General features: G+C 34.9%; 1 protein-coding gene across 2 annotated transcripts in view; it reads right to left on the reverse strand.

Annotated features, from left to right (window-relative positions):
* The window catches only part of LOC149798697 (calpain-5-like), a 78732-nt gene extending 56950 nt beyond the window's left edge, over nucleotides 1-21782 (reverse strand). Inside the window, exons 1-3 of one of the 2 annotated variants that reach the window (XR_016421011.1) lie at nucleotides 21655-21781; nucleotides 7697-7868; nucleotides 3494-3625 (exon numbers count right to left, since the gene is read on the reverse strand). Coding sequence is in view for 1 of the 2 variants with exons in the window: in XM_089957537.1 (XP_089813663.1) it covers nucleotides 3494-3625; nucleotides 7697-7867 (303 nt within the window). In the remaining variant the exon portion in view is untranslated. Of the gene's footprint in view, nucleotides 1-3493; nucleotides 3626-7696; nucleotides 7869-21654 lie in introns of both variants that reach the window. The other variant, XM_089957537.1, reaches the window with a different exon arrangement.
* Nucleotides 21783-22328: the final 546 nt, after the last annotated feature.

Here is a 22328-nt window from a genome sequence, read left to right on the forward strand (position 1 = left end):
TTGATCCAATGAGACAGACTTGTCTACCAATGAGATAGCAAGACCTGAAACCAGTCTGTGTAAGAGACCAACAGTGTACAAGTAGCATATTGTCATGAATGCTGTATTGCTTAAGTTTTCTGTTAGAATGGAACAACAATCTTGTCATTTATGCCCATGCTTGAGTGAAGAGGCATTGTGATTCTGTCTGTCTAAATGTGTGTCTGTCCATTACCACATTTCCTTCTAAACTGATAAACTTAAATTTACACATATTTGTAGTTATTTTGCCATTCTGGTAACAATCTGCAAAATTGGAGGGACGTCATCCTTGACTTCCACTCTTGGTATTTCCTGGAGGGGTATGAATGCTCAAACATGCCGTACAATAACAATTTCAAATACTGCCTGACCAAATTTATTATGTGCAGTCACGTCAGGAAGACACATCATGTAGATGATGGATTCTGCATTATGACCATCAGGTTACCACTATCTGGAGGCATGGTAAATACCACAGGTCAAATACTTGGAATATGTAGCAAAGAGCGAGGGGATTTATGTTGGAAAATGCAGTAAAGAGTGTGGGAATTCGTGTTGGAAAATGCAGTAAAGAGTACGGGGATTTATGTTGGAAAGTGCAGTAAAGAGTATGAGGATTTGTGTTAGAAAATGCAGTAAAGAGCGTGGGGATTTATGTTGGAATAAGCAGTAAAGAGTGTGGGGATTTTTGTTGGAATAAGCAGTAAAGAGTGTGGGGATTTGTGTTGGAATATGCAGTAAAGAGTATGGGGATTTGTTTTGGAATATGCAGTAAAGAGTGTGGGGATTTATGTTAGAATATGCAGTAAATAGTATAGGGATTTGTGTTAGAAAATTCAGTAAAGAGTGTGGGGATTCATGTTGGAATATGCAGTAAAGAGTGTGGGGATTTGTGTTGGAATATGCAGTAAAGAGTGTGGGGATTTGTGTTGGAATATGCAGTAAAGAGTGTGGGGATTTGTGTTGGAATATGCAGACAAGAGTGAGAATTTGTGTAGGAATATGCAGCAAAGAAATGTGGAGATTTGTGCTGAAATATGCAGTAAAGATTGTGGGGATTTATGCTGGAATATGCAGTAAAGATTGTGGGGATCTGTGATGGAACATGAAGAGTGGGGGGATTGGTGTTGGAATATGCAGTAAAGATTGTAAGAATTTGTGTCGGAATATGCAGTAAAGTGTGTGTGGATTTGTTTTGGAAAATGCAGTAAAGTGTGTGTGGATTTGAGTTGGAAAATGCAGTAAAATGCAGTAAAATGTGTGTGGATATGTGTTGGAAAATGCAGAAAAGAATGTGGGGATTGGTGTTGAAGTATGCAGTAAAGAGTGTGACGATTGGTGTTGGAATATGCAGTAAAGAGTGTGGGGACTGGTGTTGGAATATGCAGTAAACAGTGAGGGGGTTTGTGTTGGAATATGCAGTAAATTGTGTGAGGATTTATGTTGGAAACTGCAGTAAAGATCAGTACGGGGATTTGTGTTGGAATATGCAGACAAGAGTGTGGGAATTCGTGTTAGAAAATGCAGTAAAGAGTGTGGTGATAATTGATCATGTGCAGTTGCTCCATTATTTGAATATTTCAGAATATTATTGGTGGATTATACCATCATAAACTGGGTGACAACTTATGGTGCAGGAATATAAAAATGTAATTTTTGAGGACAAAACTTAATTTTAATTACGTAATACTTATGTGCCATAATTGTTTTGCTCTCTTTTCCTGGACTTGGTCCAAAATCCAAAATGTATATTTCATTCTCCAATTAGTAATTATTGGTCTACATTAGTCCATTATTCATCAGTCACTTCTGTCATTCAGAATATCATTCAACTCAACTAGGACCAAAGGACACTTGGCCATAAAGGACACCCAATATGAAGGGCATGCAACCATAAAGAACACAGTTATATCAAGGGCAACTGTTTATAAAAAAGACACTTCTATATAAAGGAAACTTGCTGATAAGAACATCTCTATAGAAAAGACACATGTTTATAATTTAAATATTTCCGAAAATACTGGAAAAATTCTTATGCAGTCACTCTCTGCATAATAAACCTATCCGATGTGGACACACACATATGTGTATATGTACATGTATATATTAAACATTTGCTTATCGTCATTGTATTTCAAGGAAAACGCCATAAAATAAAACTGTGAAGTATCAAATACTGATGATTTCATTATGCACCTTTTGATACTGTTGCATAAATCTATTATGTATAGATGCCAATTTTTGGACTTGAATGATGTTATTCATTCTGTACAGATGTCATTAGATTTTGATATTTTAAGTGTCAGGAGTTTGTCGCAAGTAATAAAACAATGGTTAAAGTGTGTGCATAAAGTCTAAGTGCACCCAAAACTTCTTTGATATAATGTTGTTGTTGTTGTTGTTGTTCTAGGGTTTAATGCCATTTTTCAGCACAAGATAGGCTATACATGGCAGCCAGTATAACTGGTGGAGGAAGAACCCTGGAAAACCCAGGGAAGAACCACTGACCCACGAGAAGCTACTGGCAGTCTTTCCCACATAGCCACACTAGCCGAGCCTTGGACTCGAACCCACGCAGACAGAGGTGAGATGGCAGTGATCTGGAACGGTGAGTGCTTTAGACCACTCGGCCACTCAGGGCCCCTCTTTGATATAATGAACACTTATCATCACCAATGGATAAAAGAATGTCCCTGTCCATTGTCAGTCCTTTATAGAAAGACTATATTGTGCAACCAAAAATGTTTTTTTGCACACCTAGCAAAATGTTATGTTACTAAATATATTTTAATTAAAAATTTACAACAATTTAATGATACTAAAATGCTGTGACTGACAGTATGGACAGAAATATGCCTGACAGTATGGACAGAAATATGCCTGACAGTATGTACAGAAATATACCTAATAAATTCTATTTGTTTCTGTCAAGTGATTCTTGTTGGATTGTCCAATAAGTTTCCAATGATGTAGATATGTACAGACACATTGAAGAAAGCAATGTGGGCATAAAAAAATGCAGGAAAGTAAAGCACTCAAATGCCTATTCCTTGACATACAACTTGCAGCCTAAGGTTTGGTATCTGCACAGTGTGTGTGTGTGATTTGGATTTTTAATGTAGCTTTAACAATTTTTCAGTCATATCGCTATGATGTCTGCAGTGTGGCAGTTTATAGTGTTGTCTAGCACTGGGGCATCATGCCGCAGACATGTAGCATGATGTCGCACCCAGTCACATTATCCTGACACCAAGCCAACCAGACCTAACACTAACCTCTTAATGCTAAGTCTTTGTATGACTCAGCCAGGGATCGAACCCATGACCTCCCACATCCAAGGCAGATGCTCTAACCAATAGGCCACCGGAGCAGTCAGTATCTGCACAGTAAAAGTAAGTGAAATTTCATTGATATGTTTTGTTAAATGCAGTGGAATTATTCATTAATAAGTAAAATTAACCTGAAAATTTACCTTTTTCCAGAATCTGCTGTCTTGGCCTAGACAGGCACAGGCTGCTACAAACCAGCAGTTGCCCAGAGTTCCTTGGGAAAAATCATCCGAACTGACTGCATCAATGAAAAACTTTGCATCAGGTGCAATCTCCTACAACAAAGGAATAATTTATTTCCCTAATTTTGGAGGAAAACTACAAATAAATCCACTTATTTATGATTAAGTACTTGTGTGATTATTTATGATTAAGCACTTGTGTGAGTATTTATGATTAAGCACTTGTATGAGTATGTGTGATTAAGCTCTTGTGTGATTATTTATGATTAAGCACTTGTGTATTTATGATTAAGCACTTGTGTGATTATTTATGATAAGCTGTTGTGTGATTATTTATGATTAAGCACTTGTGCGAGTATTTATGATTAAGCACTTGTGTGAGTATTTATGATTAAGCACTTGTGTGAGTATGTGTGATTAAGCTCTTGTGTGATTATTTATGATAAGCTGTTGTGTGATTATTTATGATTAAGCTGTTGTGTGATTATTTATGATTAAGCTCTTGTGTGATTATTTTTGATAAGCTGTTGTTTGATTATTTATGATTAAGCACTTGTGTGAGTATTTATGATTAAGCTCTTGTGTGATTATTTATGATAAGCTGTTGTTTGATTATTTATGATAACCTGTTGTGTGATCATTTATGATTAAGGTGTTGTGTGATTATTTTTGATAAGTTGTTGTGTGGTTATTTATGATTAAGCTCTTGTGTGAGTATTTATGATTAAGCTCTTGTGTGATTATTTATGATAAGTTGTTGTGTGATTATTTATGATTAAGCACTTGTCTGAGTATTTATGATTAAGCTCTTATGTGAGTATTTATGATTAAGCTCTTGTGTGATTATTTATGATAAGCTGTTGGTTGATTATTTATGATAAGCTGTTATGTGATTATTTATGATTAAGCTCTTGTGTGATTATTTATGATAAGCTGTTGTTTGATTATATATGATTAAGCACTTGTGCGAGTATTTATGATTAAGCACTTGTGTGAGTATTTATGATTAAGCACTTGTGTGAGTATGTGTGATTAAGCTCTTGTGTGATTATTTATGATAAGCTGTTGTGTGATTATTTATGATTAAGCTGTTGTGTGATTATTTATGATTAAGCTCTTGTGTGATTATTTTTGATAAGCTGTTGTTTGATTATTTATGATTAAGCACTTGTGTGAGTATTTATGATTAAGCTCTTGTGTGATTATTTATGATAAGCTGTTGTTTGATTATTTATGATAACCTGTTGTGTGATCATTTATGATTAAGGTGTTGTGTGATTATTTTTGATAAGTTGTTGTGTGGTTATTTATGATTAAGCTCTTGTGTGAGTATTTATGATTAAGCTCTTGTGTGATTATTTATGATAAGCTGTTGTGTGATTATTTATGATTAAGCACTTGTCTGAGTATTTATGATTAAGCTCTTATGTGAGTATTTATGATTAAGCTCTTGTGTGATTATTTATGATAAGCTGTTGGTTGATTATTTATGATAAGCTGTTATGTGATTATTTATGATTAAGCTCTTGTGTGATTATTTATGATAAGCTGTTGTTTGATTATTTATGATTAAGCACTTGTGTGATTATTTAAGATTAAGTTATGTGATTATTTTTGATAAGCTGTTGTGTGATTATTTATGATTTTAAGCTCGTGTGATAATTTATGATTAAGCTGTTGTGTGATTATTTATGATAAAGCATTTGTGTGATTATTTATGATTATGTATTTGTATGATTATTTATGATTACAAAACACACAAGCTGTTATTTTGTGACAATTCAGGCAGGATTCTGACATACAATTTCTTATTAAACATAAAAATAAGCATAACTTTAAAAATGAAAACAAAAGAAGGTGACAGACATAATCAACTGTATTAAAATGTAAAAATAGACATCATTTATTTATAGATACCATCACTGACCATTATGTATATTGTGTGCAAACCTTTACATCCATCTGTTTATTGCAGTCAGCTTCATATAGACTTGTTAGCTATAAAATCTACTCTCCTTAAAATAGAGATGAAAAGCCACTTTCCTTCAAATGGTCTCTTTTCTGTACTATAAATGTTCTCCTGCATAGAATTAAATCCTTTTTTAAGGAAGAAAGAGTGAATTACAATAGAATCATCAGGATATGAATGTGGGACAAAATCTACTAAATGTTTAAGTATCACACAACTTAAAATATGTATAAATAGTAATCTGAGTAACAAATAATTGATTCCTGTTCCTTTTCAATCTCTGAGAATCCCTGATTCAGAATTTACATTTGTATTCAGATATGATTTGAGAGAAATTACTTATTTCAAATGTTCTTTGGAATTACTAAGGTGCTCATGCATCTTTTGCACTTGTTTACACCATTTTAAATTACTGTGAACTCATTCAGAGATATTGTGGATTAAACCAGTGTATTATACCAGAACATTCAACTACTGCAATTCATTTTGAACATTCAATATTTTTGGACTTGTGATATGACATTTAGGATCATTTTGGATTTAATTCACAAAACTCTAAGTGTCTTAAGAATTTTCACTTTGTATTGTAGAGAAATAAAATTATTGTTAATTTTATTTAAATTGTTGGTCTCACTTTTTCTGTTACATATTTTAAGTCCCAGAGTTGTAACAACTTGTAACTAGCTAATTGGAATCTGAAATAAGTAATGACTGAATGACAGCTGGTGGTGGATAGGTGGAGTTTGGGATTTTTTAACTAACTGCATTTGATTAGGCTAAAGAAAAAAATGTGTTTTCAGTCAGCCACCCATCCCTGTTTCTCAATGGCAACTCTTGCACTTTTTCCCCCATGGCAAAAAGAAAAAAGTAAAAAAACATTACATTAAATAAATATAATCTTAAAAAAAATGACTTGCCTACTCAAAGTTTAAAAGCAAACGTACAGTTTTTCATTGACAAATTGTACAGGTTTTAAGAGATAATGTGTTGTCTTAAATTTTTCAAATACAGATTATCTTTCAATTCTCCAAGTACCGGTATCTTAATCCAATATCAATCAAATTCTACTGCAGAAGAAAAAGCTTTATGTAAAGTTTGACATATTTAATCAATATCTATCTTCATAATTACATGGCTATAACAAATATAATGTTTTGTAGAATGGTAAATTTAATTAAAAACAAATATAAAGCCAGTACAGAAAAAATTAGGTCACTGAGTCCTATTTGTCATTGGTATAAAATTAATACTTAAAATGTATTCATCAAGTTTTTTAAACAGAGGGACATTATAAAATTTAGTTTAGCATCTTGGCCATACTGCTATTTGCTTTCTTAAGCAAGACATCTAGACATTTTCTTTTAATAATCGAGCTTATGGCTTATATGAATGGTGACAGTACAAATATATAAGCATTTACTGTAGTCTGAACATTGATATAAATATACCCATTTCTTCTATCATATTTAAATTTCCTTTCAATCTGAGCTAAAAAGTTGAAACAAAATAGTTGATAGTTATACTCCAAATGGTTCCTCATATTAACATATTAAAAAAAACAACAACAAACTGCTCAGATTAGGAAACAACTTCTGGCACACAACAGCCATGAGACAACTTTAGGAACACAACAGCCCTGACACAACCTCTGGTACAGAAAAGTCCCGCCAAAGTGAGAAGGATGTATAGAATTCACTTCGTCCATCTCTCCATTCATGCTTATGTGCTTGCGTCTGTTGTTAAAATCCCAAATATACACCTTTCAAGATCAAACTTCTAATGTAGTTATAATTTTTTATGAAGATTTGTTAAACACCAAAGTTTGATTGATGTAACCTACTTTTCTGACCTTATTTAACATTGCTTAGAAATATTTTCAGGAATCAACCTATATTATCATTTCACCTAGTTTGATGCTGGTGTGTGGTGTGTCTTGGGATAAACATGTCACACATCAGAATTACCAAAAAAGAAGGGATATCTCATGAGGTTCAATTCACTGAACATTCTCAGTTTAATTGATCATTCTTTTGGTAACAACCATAAAAAAACTATTTTAGCACTAACCCTGTTTAATGTTTTTTGAACAAATGAATATTAGTGATGAATATAAACAATGATTATCATATGACTGGACTATCTGCAGTGAAGTGTTCATGTTCAAATACAGACATAATGTAGAACAATCTACAAACCCCAGGTCTTTTCCACATGATATCTGAAGGTGCCTTTCTACTAAAGAACAATGAGGAGCCATTTGGGGGAAACTCTGGGTCCGTGAAGAGGATCCCTTTCTTGATACAGTTCTTCTTCAGCTCATGGTATTTCTGTCCCTTAAAAGGTACAGTGTTGTCAAAGATCTTCATCCTTTAAAAAACATGAAAAATGTACAAAGAGTTATTTTAATCTGCCTTATGGCCTTAATGTTCTTTAATGATAGAGACATTCATAGAGATATGTTCCCTAAAACAAATAACCTGTAACAGAAAAATATCCAAATATAAGAGCTTCAAAAACATTAAAGGCAAAATAAGACCTCCAAAATCCTTGACCTTAGGCCTTTTGGTCCTGAAATCAATAAGCATTTCTCCTTACCCATGTGCTAGCCATTCACAAGGTTTGGCAGCTGTAAATGACAGAGAACTAATTCTCTCAGTTAAAATGACCTTGATCTTTGTCTACTTGACATAAAAATCAACACGGTTCTTCCCTACCCAAAATGTGAGCAATCCAAGCTTAAGATAACTGAAGTTGCTGATGTGCTAGAGTTCTTGTGCTGAAACCAATTTTCTGCTTTCCATCAGTCACAATGAGCTAGATCTTTGTCCCCAAAACTGATAGGGTTCTTCCTTACTGCAACTAAAAGGCATCCATAAAACATGGAAACAGAAGATGCTGGGCAACAGAACTTATTTTGCAGAAACAAAATTGGAAACAGGCAACAACATAGTATGATAGGCTCCACCTTATGGCAGGCATAGAAATGGGGAATATACTATTTATGGGAATATGCTTCACTGTGTGGATGGCATATAAAAGGGGAATATAGTACACCTTATGGTAGGTACATAAAAGTGGGAAATGCTCCACCTTATGGCAGGCATATAAAAGGGGAAAATACTTCACCTTATGGCATACATTTAAAAGGAGAATACGGTTCACCATATGGCCGGTATATAAAAGGGGAATATAATATTTATGAATATATTATAATAAATATTCTTCCATTTTCTTTAATGTCTTTCTACATATTCAGAGAGATTACAGATTCTATATCTCTGTCTTTCTTTCTGGTAGGCTGACTCGACATTTAAATTATCAATTAGCACCCTAAATTCCCAGAACTACTTAGTTCCAGACAAATCAACAACAGAAGAATTTACAATTGTTTTCTCCCAGTCTACTTGTAAAATGTGTTTGTGGACAAATTTTTGGATAATTAAATAAATCCATAACAATTTAATGATGAACGTTCATTTATTGCACTGTTCCCCACTCATTTCCACCAGTAAAGTCTTCTGTTGGCATTACCCCTCCATACATTATATAACTAAAATACTCTCATGTGCACTCCATCAGTCTTGATTTTCCTTTCATATATGTAGATGTCAGCATCTAAGAACAACTCTAATTTCAAGGTTATCATCAATGAGGCAGTGAAATTTTTTATTAGATCCTACTCCAGTGAATTATCTCAATTAATTTACTTGGAAAATCCAGTAATGCATGACCTAGCATAAAAAGGCACAGCATGTTATGGCCTAGTGGACAGTGTTATGATGAGGAAGTATTCATATATGTACCTCATTATAAGGTGGTCTCAATATAAGGCAGTATACCCTATGGCTCCTATGGACAGCATTATAATCAGGAAGTATTGTATTTTGCTCTTCATAACAAAGTGGTCTCTGTATAGAGCAGTGTAGTGACCATTATGACAATACAATGTGATGATGTTGAGAGGGGCAAGAGAGAGATCACATATAACTATTTTCAGGAGACTTTTACCAGATATTGCCATTTTTCACAATTTGCATTGTCTTATGTCTTTAATAGCAAAAGTATATGAAGCAAAGTAGCCTAAAGTAGCAAAATCAAAAATGATTTTCCAGGGACCTTAGGTTCAATGGGTTGACCTCTCCAGTCTTCAAAAATAAGTCACTTCCTCACATATGTAGTCTGCTTGAGATATGATCTTTAAGATGAAAAAGTCCAAAACTGGGATCTTTCTCTTATCTTAGGATCTAAAATTAGATTGGAGGTGTGGGCAATCTGATGTCTAACTGTAAGCCTATTTTAACAAGAGTCTGTAGATATCTATGGAAAATCCTATGTTAAAATGTCAAACATTTAACATTATGGGTTTGTTTAGCAGGAAATGTAGCACTGTAACATTATAATTCTCTTTGGCAGGAAATGTAACATTTTAACAGCATGAGTCGTTTTGGCCTCAAACAAGAAATCCTAGGTAGAAATGTCCATATGTTTGACACATATGGGTCTCTTTGGTACACCTGAGAAATAAAAAATGGACTCTAATGTGACTTTAACAGGAAAGTTATTGTTAAAAACATTTGTAGATTTAATAGCATTAATCTATATGGCAACAATGGAAAACAATGTTTCAAACATCCACAGGATTAATGTACAATTTGAATGAATATCACCTTGTCATCTACTATCCAGCAACCATTGATCTACTTTCCAACACCTGTACTATACTATCAGCATGCCATTTGGAATGACCATTATCCAGATATCTACTCTCCAACATAAGCTATACCATCAACATGCCTTTTGTAGTGGCCAGCACCCAGTGATCCACTATTCAACACCCAATGATCTACTAATACCCACACTGTACCATCAACACACCACTTGGAAAGGCCAGCATCCAGTGATTTATTATCCAACATCCTGTTATTATCTTCCATCCAAAACATTTTTAGTAACCATCACCCTGTGATCCACTAAAACCACATTCTTAGTAACCATCACCCTGTGATCTACTAAAACAACAATTTTAATAACCATCACCCTGTGATCTACTAACTAGAACCCTGTGTTCTCCTATCCAACATACCACACACCTACCATGTATGATGTATATCTATACTTTTTAAATTCCTGGTACATTATTTTATCTATTTTTTTTAAAGTTGTATTCATGACTGTAAATTATAGTGATTATCTATAGTTGGAATTGATGTATGTGCAAAGTGTATATTGTAAGATATTATAGAACGTGAAATAGTATACAATCTAACCAGATGCTTACATGTCTTGAAAGTTATTAATAATATAATTATTAGTAAATATTTTTTATTAGATTCGATCTTTTATAAATTGGACAGATAGGTCATGTGGTATCTTAGAGGAATTCGGTTAATTTAGAAATGGATAAAAAATTAGATTATATCAGTCTTTATTTAACGCTTATGTGCTAGCATATCCTTCAAAAACCAAACAGATGTGCCAAGATGAATTTATTATAAAGTGGAATAGTATCAAGAATGACAGATTTGGCTGAAAAAGTTAACCATATGTTGCAAGAGTTCAAGGCGATCACCGTTACGAAAAAAGGATCACTTCTTAACTTTTGGACAAAACATGCAGCATCAGTTTCATAAACAGTTTCTACTCAGGATAATTTAGAGTCCAATGAACAACCGACTGATGTCTTGAATATCATTACTTCTGAAACATTGCCTTCTACAAGTCATTTGCCAACTCCGAGAAATGCTACTGTTCAATTACATTTGAAGTCCCAAATTGACGTCATAAATTCTGACCTCGCTGGCTTGTATAATCGGCAGAAACAATGACTACTTTCAAATGAACAAAACAGTTGCAAAAGAAATTAAAGAGGAAGATTGATGATTAAAGAAGATCCCAGAAGGCAAAGGATTTGAAAAAAAATCAAAACTGAATGCTTTATTAGAAAATAATCCTGAACTGCGCTCAAAACTGAATATCAAGGCCAGATGTGATCAACCAAAAATGGAAGAGGAACAACCATTGCTTTCGCAAACTATGCCGGATAAAGCAATGCATGGTTCAGCTTCTCATGAAAAAAGACAGTTCGAAGTCAACAGAAGTACCAAACCATTGATCAATTAACAGAGCATTTAAAAAAGATGGCTTCAATATAAATCGAAGTGGACTATACCTTCGTCTACTTCCTAAGCGTGGTTCGTCGTCAGAAGGTAAGCATCATGTAACCACTGTCCCAGCAAAGTTAACTAGAGCACAAAATGATTATCACACTAAACTTATCGAAGGCCAATTTTGCACAGGTACAATAAGACATTTTGAAGAACTGTCGTCCATGCTTGGACCGGATGAGGCCTGTTTTGTCAGCCAGGATGATAAATGTCGCGTCCCAATTGGTCTGGCCGTTGCCAATAAGCAGAGTCCACTGCTAATGCACATTGATTATAAAGTAAGCTTTCCTGACCATGACTGGGTAGTTGCTGCTCGGCACAAGCTTATACCCTCGGTGTATGCCTGCACTGAGATCCATCACAACGGTCTTGGAAACAGAGACGCTATTGGCTTTTCTGGCCCAACGTTTATAGCCATCTGATCTCGAAAACACTCTGCATCACCAGCACTCAGCCATGGATTTGACTTTGGAAAGTTGCTTTGTCTGACAGAGGTCGATACCATAACCAGGACTGGCATTATTAAATTGGTCCAGCCGATTCTCGTTTTTGCTGTTGATGGTAGACCGAATGAAAACCCACGGTATCAAAAAGTCATTAAGGTTGCCATCCACCATTTCTTGAAACATGATCTTGACTCTGTCTTCGTTGCAACAAATGCTCCGGGACGAAGTATTTTTAAAAGAATGGAGAGAAAGATGGCGCCATTGAGCAGGGAATTGGGTGCATAAATATTACCTCATGACACCTATGGCAGACCATTTAGACGAATGATGTGAGACAACTGACACTGAACTAGAGAAGAAAAACTTTGAATTTGCCGGAAAAACGTTGGCCGAAATATGGTCACAGCTGACTATAAACAATTACACAACCATTGCTGAGTATACGGATTCATTAAATTCAGAGCTCATGGAACATGATATATTGTGTAGAGATCAAACTAGTGTGAGACCCATGTCCGCTCAAGCAAATACTTGCTTCAGATTGTGAAGTGTGATGACAACGTGTGCTGTTCGAAAGCACGAAGCTCATACTTCAGCGTGATAAAAGACAGATTTCTTGCTCCTCCTTTGTTCAAACATGTGAAGGGCTTAAAGTTCCAGAACGAGCTACAGCTGGAGCCTTACGCACATTTCCATCCTTATTTGCAACTCAAATTCTCAAAACGGAAGACATTCTACCTCGGTCAGCAAACACAATTCCGACAATTTCCTGCGACCTTTATTGTGCTTGTTATGTATATTTCATTTAATTATTTGTCTGTTAGTTTTAATTTGTTTTATTCATTCAATTACATGCAACTGTAATGTAAGATTGTTTACTGGACATGACCTTGTCCAGAACTTAGTTCGGTTTGACCTGATGTAAACAACTTTTTTCTATTACTTATCTTTCTCAGAGTAAGAGTCATTAATTTCAGTCAAGGTCATACCTGGGTTACGTGACAAGTATCATATGCCAATCGGTAACAAACTTCTATTTGTTCCAAAAGAATGAACTTTTGACCCTCATCCGGGTATCTGTTTTGCGTCTTAATTAGTCATATTACTTTTGCTTTGATAAAGGTTTAGTCAGTCGTGCTTTAACACCTAGCACTTTAAGTTGTGTTATATTTTGACCAGTTTGGGCTAAAAAAAAATCTTCAAATTATTGAATTCAAGGGATTATTTTCACTGGAAATACAAAAATATTCTGTTATAATTCTTGGGCAAAGACATGCACTGGAATTTATCCGTAATTCAAAACTGGAATAATATTTTCTGTGATTCAACAAGAGACTGTTGACACGTCTACACTTCGTAGGTTATTACAGACATCATCGCCTTCCATCTTGAATTTCATCGGGATTTGAACCGAGATTCACTTAGAAAGTTTCATTGATATGACTTGGGTTGTGAATTCTCGGATAATTTTTGGATTTAATTCGCAGCGCCGTAAGTCATTTTTTTTCTTATTTTTCACTTTGCATTCAAGGGAAATAAATTATTTGTTAAATTTTACAAAGCTTGTTGTCCTCACTCTTTTCTGTTACTTCTTTTAAGAGCATAGACCGGTAACACCCTTCACTTTAATATGGGCTGAATGAGAGAATTGCATGATATGCCACGTGTACTTCAGCTGTCTGGCCATGCTGTGCAATCATTCAGTCCTTCAAAAACAAATAGCAGCTCCATCGAAGCGCATCAGACAAATGAGAGTCGCTGGTAGAAAGCAACGCGAAATGATTGTCATACTAGCAAATGCGGATAATGGAGAAAGTGTGGACTGGATTGACGAGGAAGAGCTTGATTTCCATGGAATATCCTTTACAATAAACGATGTTAATCTAGAAACAAATGGATTTCTTGTTCGTTCAGTGGAAGAGCAGCTAACTCTGCCTTTGGATAATGGTAACTATGAAGAGCAGTAATTAATTTACAAATACTTCAGATTTTAAACCCTTAAAACTTTTGTGGATTTTTTGAAACTTTAATGTTAGTAAGAATTTATGTGATTGATGTGTTTAATTCATTTTGTTGTTTGTTTAAAATTAATTAAATTTTTAAAAATAATTTTTTAAACTTTTAACTAGTCTAGCAGTCCTTGTAAAAGCCTGATTAATTAAACAATATTTTACATAAAGGATTGTTGTTTTGTCTGTATAGTTAACTGATTCACATTACAGTTACTTTTCAGTATTACAAAAAATTGTGGGGAAAAAAGGGGGGGGGTAAGAGATTTGTGACGTCACATAGAGGGTGTCTGGGTTTTTGAGACGAAGTGTGACGAGGGGATAAAAAAAAAATGGCAAAAATTGCGTGACGTCATATGTGGACGACCCTAAGGAGAGAACTGAGCAAGTGTATTTCATCCCTATTTTGGAGTAATTCTTGTTTCTTGTGTTCCTGTTGTAACATCAAGTCTGCAGACGTGTTCTATGTCCTACCTATATATTATTTAAGAGGAAAAATATTTGCTTGGATTATTCAGTGGAACTAGGAAGTGCCTATAGTACTATAATATTATTCTGGAACATTTTGTGAATTGTTCAAAGGAGTTCTGGACAACTCCATTTTGACAACGTTACGATTCTTGGCCGACCAGTACATTTCTAATTCTGAAATTTACATGGAACTTTTCATTCTTTTGGACTTAGTTTTACAAAACTTGTGGTTTTTCTTCTTTCTGTTGCTTAGTTTATGACCATAGAGTCATAACACATGTGAATGGGGTATAATATAAATTAACATCTCACCGTAGGTTGAACATGTGTAAGCCTGTATAGGACCTAATGGGAAATGTAATGTTTAACTTACAGTTACTGACCAGTAGTCGGTGACTTATTACCACCATCGATACTATCCAGTACTGCTACACCTACTAACCCATATACTTTTGTTTGACTGTCCAGTATTCAAAGTTACTTATCAACACAGGGCATAGGTAGAATGTAAAACAAGAGGTATAAAAAATAAAATTTAAATTCCTTATTAGCAAAGTTATCTGCCCTATCTCCTTACTTCCCTATTATTCCCTCAAAAATAAAATAAACTCCTACCATTTCCATACCATCCCAATTTCAACCAAATTACCATTCATTACTACTCTTATAATCCATATAACCTTACCTGGGGAGTGATAGAAGAAAAATATCCATCCTACATATTTTTTATGCCAAAAACAAAAGATCGAGAGAGAAAGAAATATCTTTCTCTTAAAATCCAAAACAAATATTTCTATCGTTTTAAAACGTGTGGAGAGAACTATGTTTTAATTCTTTCCTAAAGTATTATCCTTTGTCGCCGGATAAAAATATTGACATACTGTCTGGTTACAAAAGTAATATCCAATATTAAGATGATCTCGCCGAGTCTAATGTTACATTGGTCGTCACATATTGCAGATGGTTGGCAAGAATATTGTTTTTGACGTAAGAGGTATTTGGGTTGAATCTAAGATTGTCACGTTTTTCTGTTTGCGCTTGTCTGGGGAAAACAGCGAAACATATTTTTTGGTAAACATTGCGACATTTTCCTGGTTTGTTCTTTTTTTCTTTTTTTTACTTTAAACTTAATCTGAAAACGGTGGACCACAATTTCACAATCTGATTTCATTTCAAGCCAATGGAAACAATGCAAATAATTTTGTAACAAACCAAAGATTGGGAGAGAAAGAAAGCCGGAAAGAGACAAACGTGTAGTAGAATTTTCTATTCGTATGAATTGTGCCTTTCATCAACGGCTAGAATGTCTATGGTGAAAATAAATAAGACAAATAATTAACACATGTTAATCTGAATGTGTGTCAATTCTGTTCCTTAAGTCAAAGATAGGTATTTTAATTCTCCATTTCAAAACCTTCAATCCGCCCGTCGATCGATCGATCTATCGAGAGAGAGAGAGAGAGAGAGAGAGAGAGAGAGAGAGAGAGAGAGGAATATCAGAGGGATCAGAGGACGGTAAGGAGGTAGGTAAGTAGGTAGATATTGGGTCAATAGATCGATAAGTCGTCCATTCAATAGAGGAGATATATCCTTCAATATTTGCACGAAGTGTAAGTGTCTGAGAGGGGAAACTGGCTCTCTCTCTCTCTCTCTCTCACACACACGCACACAAACAAAGAGTGGGCAGCGGCAGTAAATATCACTACCACTACAAACACTTGGACGCGGAAAAAAAAGTTTAAGATAGTTACAGCTGATATTGTCAAGTCCATAAGTGGCAACTAAAATAAAACCACCCAAAAAACCAAAACAAAATCAAAGGCCTTTTTCAAAGTCCGCCTATATCTCTTGAAGACGAGATAATACTCAAAAGATTTACAAAAAAAAAGTATTCCCAATGTTGCAATGGTTGTCCTACATTTCGTAAGCCAAGTGAAAAGTGCGGTTTGTTACTAAATTTGACAAAGAAGTGTGCGCCAAGTTCAAAGACTAACAGTAAGATTGAAAGCGAAATTTTCTCCTAGATTCAACACAGCCAGATTAAATTTTAGTCGATGATTTTAATTATTTGACTATAACGGCTGCTATATTTAATTGGCACAAATTGTGTTGCAATGTTAATGATTTTATGATGCAAATTTGTTCTTCATTCCGTTTATTACGAAATGTCGATTTTTTTTCCTATCCACTGATAGACTATTACAATCCCAAAAGAGCTCATCGTTTGTATTGTGGGAAAAAGACAACACACTAGTATTGGACTTCTGAAAAGGTTACTGAGTGTACTATAGACCTTTCAGAAGGCTGACCTATAGGACTGAAGCAACTTTGTTTAAAGCAAACGATGCACACACACACACCCTTACTTCACTAAAGAGACAGATCAATATAGACTGGATGTTTATGAGGATTCTTTTCTTTCATATTATGGATATAATGGAGCCCAATGTCCTTTCTCTTGACGGACACAACTAGTATCTTTACGTCTTGAGAGGAGTATACAGCAATTTATCAAGTCTTGTTGGAGGTATCTTTGAATAACTGACCAGAAGTGTCACCTGTTGAAACTCTACAGTTTGGTAGAGAGGGTCTCTACGATAACAGAAATCGTGATATGGCAAGTCTGATAACGTGTTCGCAGAAAGGCCTTGCCATGAAACATTAAAAGAAAAACATAAACAACTTTAAATTGTTTTCAGGCTCGCTCAGTCTCTATCCTTTTAAATCGTTCAGATACCTTTCGTGCATAATTATGTCCAAGAGTAAACTGAATCTGTTCGAAGTCGTTGTGCGATGCGTCGTTAGTAGTTGAATCACCGAGATTAATGGACCATAAATAATAAAAAAATGTAATACCAAATCGTTTTCCCCCTTGGGGTTCTAGCATACGTTAGTAAATAAATACATGAATATATTTTCAGTACACTAAAAGTATCAGACCAGTCAGATTCGAGGTATTGTTGCACATATTTTAAAAAAATAACTACTACACCAATATAATGTCAAAAATATCTATAAGATTAACATGGTTGAGTCTGTATAACATCCAACGGGAATGTAACAGTAGTCTGCATGTTGAAAAGCTTATAGGGTCAAAAGGGGAAATGAAATGTTAAAAATTTACATAGGTTTAGCATGTTAGGGCCTATAGAAGGTTAAACGAGAAATGTAATATGTAATGTTTACTTAAATTTATTATCCAACACTCTGTTATCTACTATCAAATACCTACTGATCTTCGATCCAACACTCAGTCAAGTACTAAGTTAAAAATGCCTATAGGTTTTGCAAATCTGGGGTTTCTATGTCCTATAAATGGAATTAACATTACGCAGTTTTATGTCCTCTAAAATCATAATAACATTTTCAACCTTAAATTTTCTGTTTTCATTTTTTAATTATCAGTTTTAATTTTTTATTTTTTCCATTTTCAAACTTGTTTATTCCAATTTTCATTTTTATTTTAATTTTGAATTTTAATTTTTCATTTTTCATTCATAATTTTCATTTTCAAACTTGTCTTTTTCATTTTCATTTCTGACTTTTCATTTTAATTTTCAATTTTAGGTGGTGATGTTTGAGAGATTTGAGTTTTTGTTGTCTTTTTTTTCAATGCCAGACCAATGACTGACAGTCACATTTTCTGTTCAAGAATGAAAGCGACAAAACTGAAATACCACAGCTTCTACAGACACTTAACATGATATAGAGAAAGGAATTTACTTGACGCATATGGAGTGTCCGTACTTGATATGAAAAGAAGTTTTTGTCTGTAATAATGCCTCTAACTAGCAAGCAGTGTTAGGAATGATTTAACACTCTAACAACAAACATACTTATATTCCATCAAACAAGATGGGTAGGTAGTTTAAGTTTTATATTTTTGGAAAAAATAGACACACACAGATATAAAACGTGTAGCAAAAATTTGACATTTTTAGCAGCAACATTTTCATTCGTCATCTTTAGCTCGACAAAGGATATATATTTCGTAACAAAACTTTCTGTCAATATGTTTACAAAGCTACAATGTGAACACTTTAGTGAAAAATCAAATACCAGTTGGATCCATACATAATTTATTACTCTCTCTCTCTCTCTCTCTCTCTCTCTCTCTCTCTCTCTCTCTCTTAGTTTGGTATAAAAATTCTGTGAGATGCACCCTTTGCTTCTTTCACTCCACTGATAAAGTTATAGACAATATAGGGGCAGTGGGGAATTGTAATTTTGTTTAAAATCTCAAGTATGGAAATTACAGGAAGTTTAATTTGTTTATATCTTACCTCTACCCTGAGTTTATGAATAACTCTGAACGATGGTTAGTAGGTGTATAGGTGCTGGATAGTGTGGGTCGGAGTATTGGATAGTAAGTTAATGGGTACTGGTCACTAAGTGTTGTGTTACTATTATATTTCCCGTTAGATCCTGCACGATCCCACACGTATGCATTGTTAACTCCCGTTAGACTTACACAGGTCCACCCATGCTATGTGTAAGGTGTGTTAGCAGATCACTAAGTGATGGATATTAGATCACTGAGTGGTGGTCGTTCCAAACGGAATCTTGGATGGCAGATAAGTGGTAGTTGGACAGTAGATCACTGGGTGCTGGCCACTCCAAAACGGCGAGTTGATAGTATAGTGTGAGTGCTGGACAGCAGATTTCTGGGTAATGGTCATTCCAACATACGTGTTGATAATATGGTGTGGGTGCTGGATAGTATATCACGTGGTATTGAATGGTATGTACTGGTTGCGGGCCACTCAAAACGGCTTGATCATGGTATGGTGTAAGTGTTGGATAGTAAATCACATGGTGCTACATAGTAACTAGTGGTGTTCCGTCAGGGTGTATGTTAATCCTAAAGAAATTGTAAAATCACGTTTTCTGTTGTCGCTATATAGACCAGAGGCGTAGGTGGGGGGGGGGGCAGTGGGGTACATATGTCCCCGGGCGCCAAGGTACAGGGGCGCCAAAATGAGGCTTACAACGTTACATTATAATAAGTAAACAAGGGTAATATTCAAAAATGTGATTAAACGGGGAGGGGGCTGGGGCGCCAATTTTATAGTTCGTCCCCCGGCGCAAAATATCATAGCTACCCCTCTGATACAGACCCAAAATATTAAATATATGGACGTATTAAAACATTACATTTTCTGTTAGAGACTTGACCGTTAGAGACTTGACCATGCTAGAATCTCGAGGAACCCTAACAGGTTAAATTCCCGTATGCTCCATAGAAACCTATACCTATTAAACATATATGGACGTTTTTAACATAAGATTTTGCCAAACAACCGCACAATTTTAAAGTATTATATTTCCCGCCAAACAGACCCACAATATTAAACCTATTAAACATATGGACAGTTTTAGCATAACATTTCTTATAGACACATAGTTTATAAACAGGGAAAACTTTATTTAAGAAATCAGCCAAAATTCTATATATTCGGTATATCTCTGTTCTGACAAGTTAATTTTCCTACAAACTACACCCATATCGAGACTTAAGAACCAGAATGACTCGGTCAGAACAAAATCTCAAACATTTTATTAAAATTTCGACTTATAAAACTGGGCAAGATATCTCCTGTGCCACCGACAGGGTAGCACAGCTATGTCAAAATTCTGGGGGCCCACAACGGTCGGGAGGGGGGAGACCACCACAGTCACAATTTGTAGTTCATAGGGGCCTACTGGTGAATTTTTCCTAGGGTTCACAAATCCTATCCTAGAACCTGGATATCTCTGAACTAAGTTTTGCACTTGAATCCTGTGGTAGTCATACTGAGCTATATAATCATAGCATCTGGTACATACTGGACGCTTAAATCAAACTGAATCATGCCAAGATAACCATTCGTGGATTTTACTTTAAATAACACATGATCCAGTATGTCACAAGTCATGGTCCTTTGTCGCCTGAAGTGTGGAACATATCAAATCTGTTTGAAATCGAATAATAATTAAGGAACTTACTGTGCGGAAACGAAAATGGGTGTATCTGACAGTCAGGAGATAAATATCAGCTAACTGGTTACGTATAAAGCTGACAATCAAACCCAGAAAAGGTCAAACCATTACTGAGCAGCATACCGTGAAGGTTAAGATCAAATAATACTCGTGACATGTATTGTGCGGGAATGAAAGTAGGTTGGTCTGACAGTCATTGACTATAGCTTTGCTAAACAACTACGTAGAAGGCTGACAATAAAAATCATCAAATGTTTCGTCAGAATCAAGGCTGCAGAATAATTTTAATGAAATGTCATACTGATCAAGGAAATTATTGAGTAGAACAAAGTGGGTGGAACTGATAATTGGGCATTATAAATACGCTATAGATGTATCAGAATGCTGACAATGTAAGACAAAGCCTCTCAATTATCAAGAGGAATGTCAAATTTAATAATAATTAATGGGATTACTTTGCGGAAACGAAACTGGGTGGGTCGGGTAATCATTGGCAACAGCATGCAAATGGTATCTTAATTATGTCTTGTGCAGCCACTATTTACCCAATATATTTTAGCACTGCATTTAAGCGTATAATATACTAGATGTATGTAAAATGGCTTCTCACCGTTGAATTTTGTGAACTGAAATTATAAACTGGAAGTGGGTATCTTAATTATGTATTGACCATCCATTTACGCGTGTGTATTTTAACACTGCATGTAACTGACGAAAAGTTTCATCTTTTCAAGTAAAATATTTTCCTGCATTGATTATTTAAATATAAATCATAAATTAGGGAGGGGTATGCTGATTCAGCTCAAAATCATAATTTTTTCACGTATAAATAATAAAATAAAAACAGCAAGAACAAAAATTGATTGTAAGTACTACATGACTGGTTGTTGAATTAAATTGTTACATTGTTGTTTGCGGCGAGTAAAATAGTTCCAACAAGGTAATGTTTCTTTTTAAGCAATGCAAATCACACTTTAAATAAAAGTTTGACATTGTCATTGTCAGAACCATAACAAACAGCTGAGTTCAGTGTACAGCGTGACTTTGCCCTAATGGTGCAGAAAAAAAAGAAATAAAACCTTACTTGTCCCTTAGAAAAATCCTGCTGTGATAGGGTGACTCATACGACAAATTAAAGTGATGAACTCCAGGTATTTGAATACGCCACGATCAAACTTTTATTTCTCCTATGTTCTGAGAGCTCAAACATCTACGTTAGCAAGACGCTTATTGAAATACTATCCAATTGAAGCCTGGCAATTAGACAAAAGCATGTTGCCTAGTTACGATAGTCTGGTTCCGAGGTTGGTACTCAATAGCCATAAGATTAATCATCATGGGTAAATTTTTAAAGTATTGGACTCGTCAGCAATCTCCAGATTTTCAACGAAACTGGAGATACAGAACTTAGTGACGTATAAGTACACGATAGATTGTGCTATACAGAAAAAAAAAAACGGAAAACCTTGAATACTGCGATACCATAGAATCCATGATACCGTAGGAAGCTACCATACCAATAAATGTTTGCCAAATATAATAGTTCTGTTTCATCTCATGGATTTAATCAATACAAAAGCCAACAAGTGAGAATGAAATATCCTACACAGTCATTCATCATATGCCATACAAATTCTGAAAATGAAAGTAGATGACCTGTGTCATTATTGCAGCGTGGTGATGATTATCCTGTACGCATTACATTTTCAGGAAGACATGCTTTCAGTTAATATAAATATACGCAATACCATGGATGTT

The sequence above is a fragment of the Sinohyriopsis cumingii genome, chromosome 5 (genome assembly GCF_028554795.1).
Source record: "Sinohyriopsis cumingii isolate HCF-2022 chromosome 5, ASM2855479v2, whole genome shotgun sequence".
In the NCBI taxonomy this organism is placed as follows: domain Eukaryota; kingdom Metazoa; phylum Mollusca; class Bivalvia; order Unionida; family Unionidae; genus Sinohyriopsis; species Sinohyriopsis cumingii.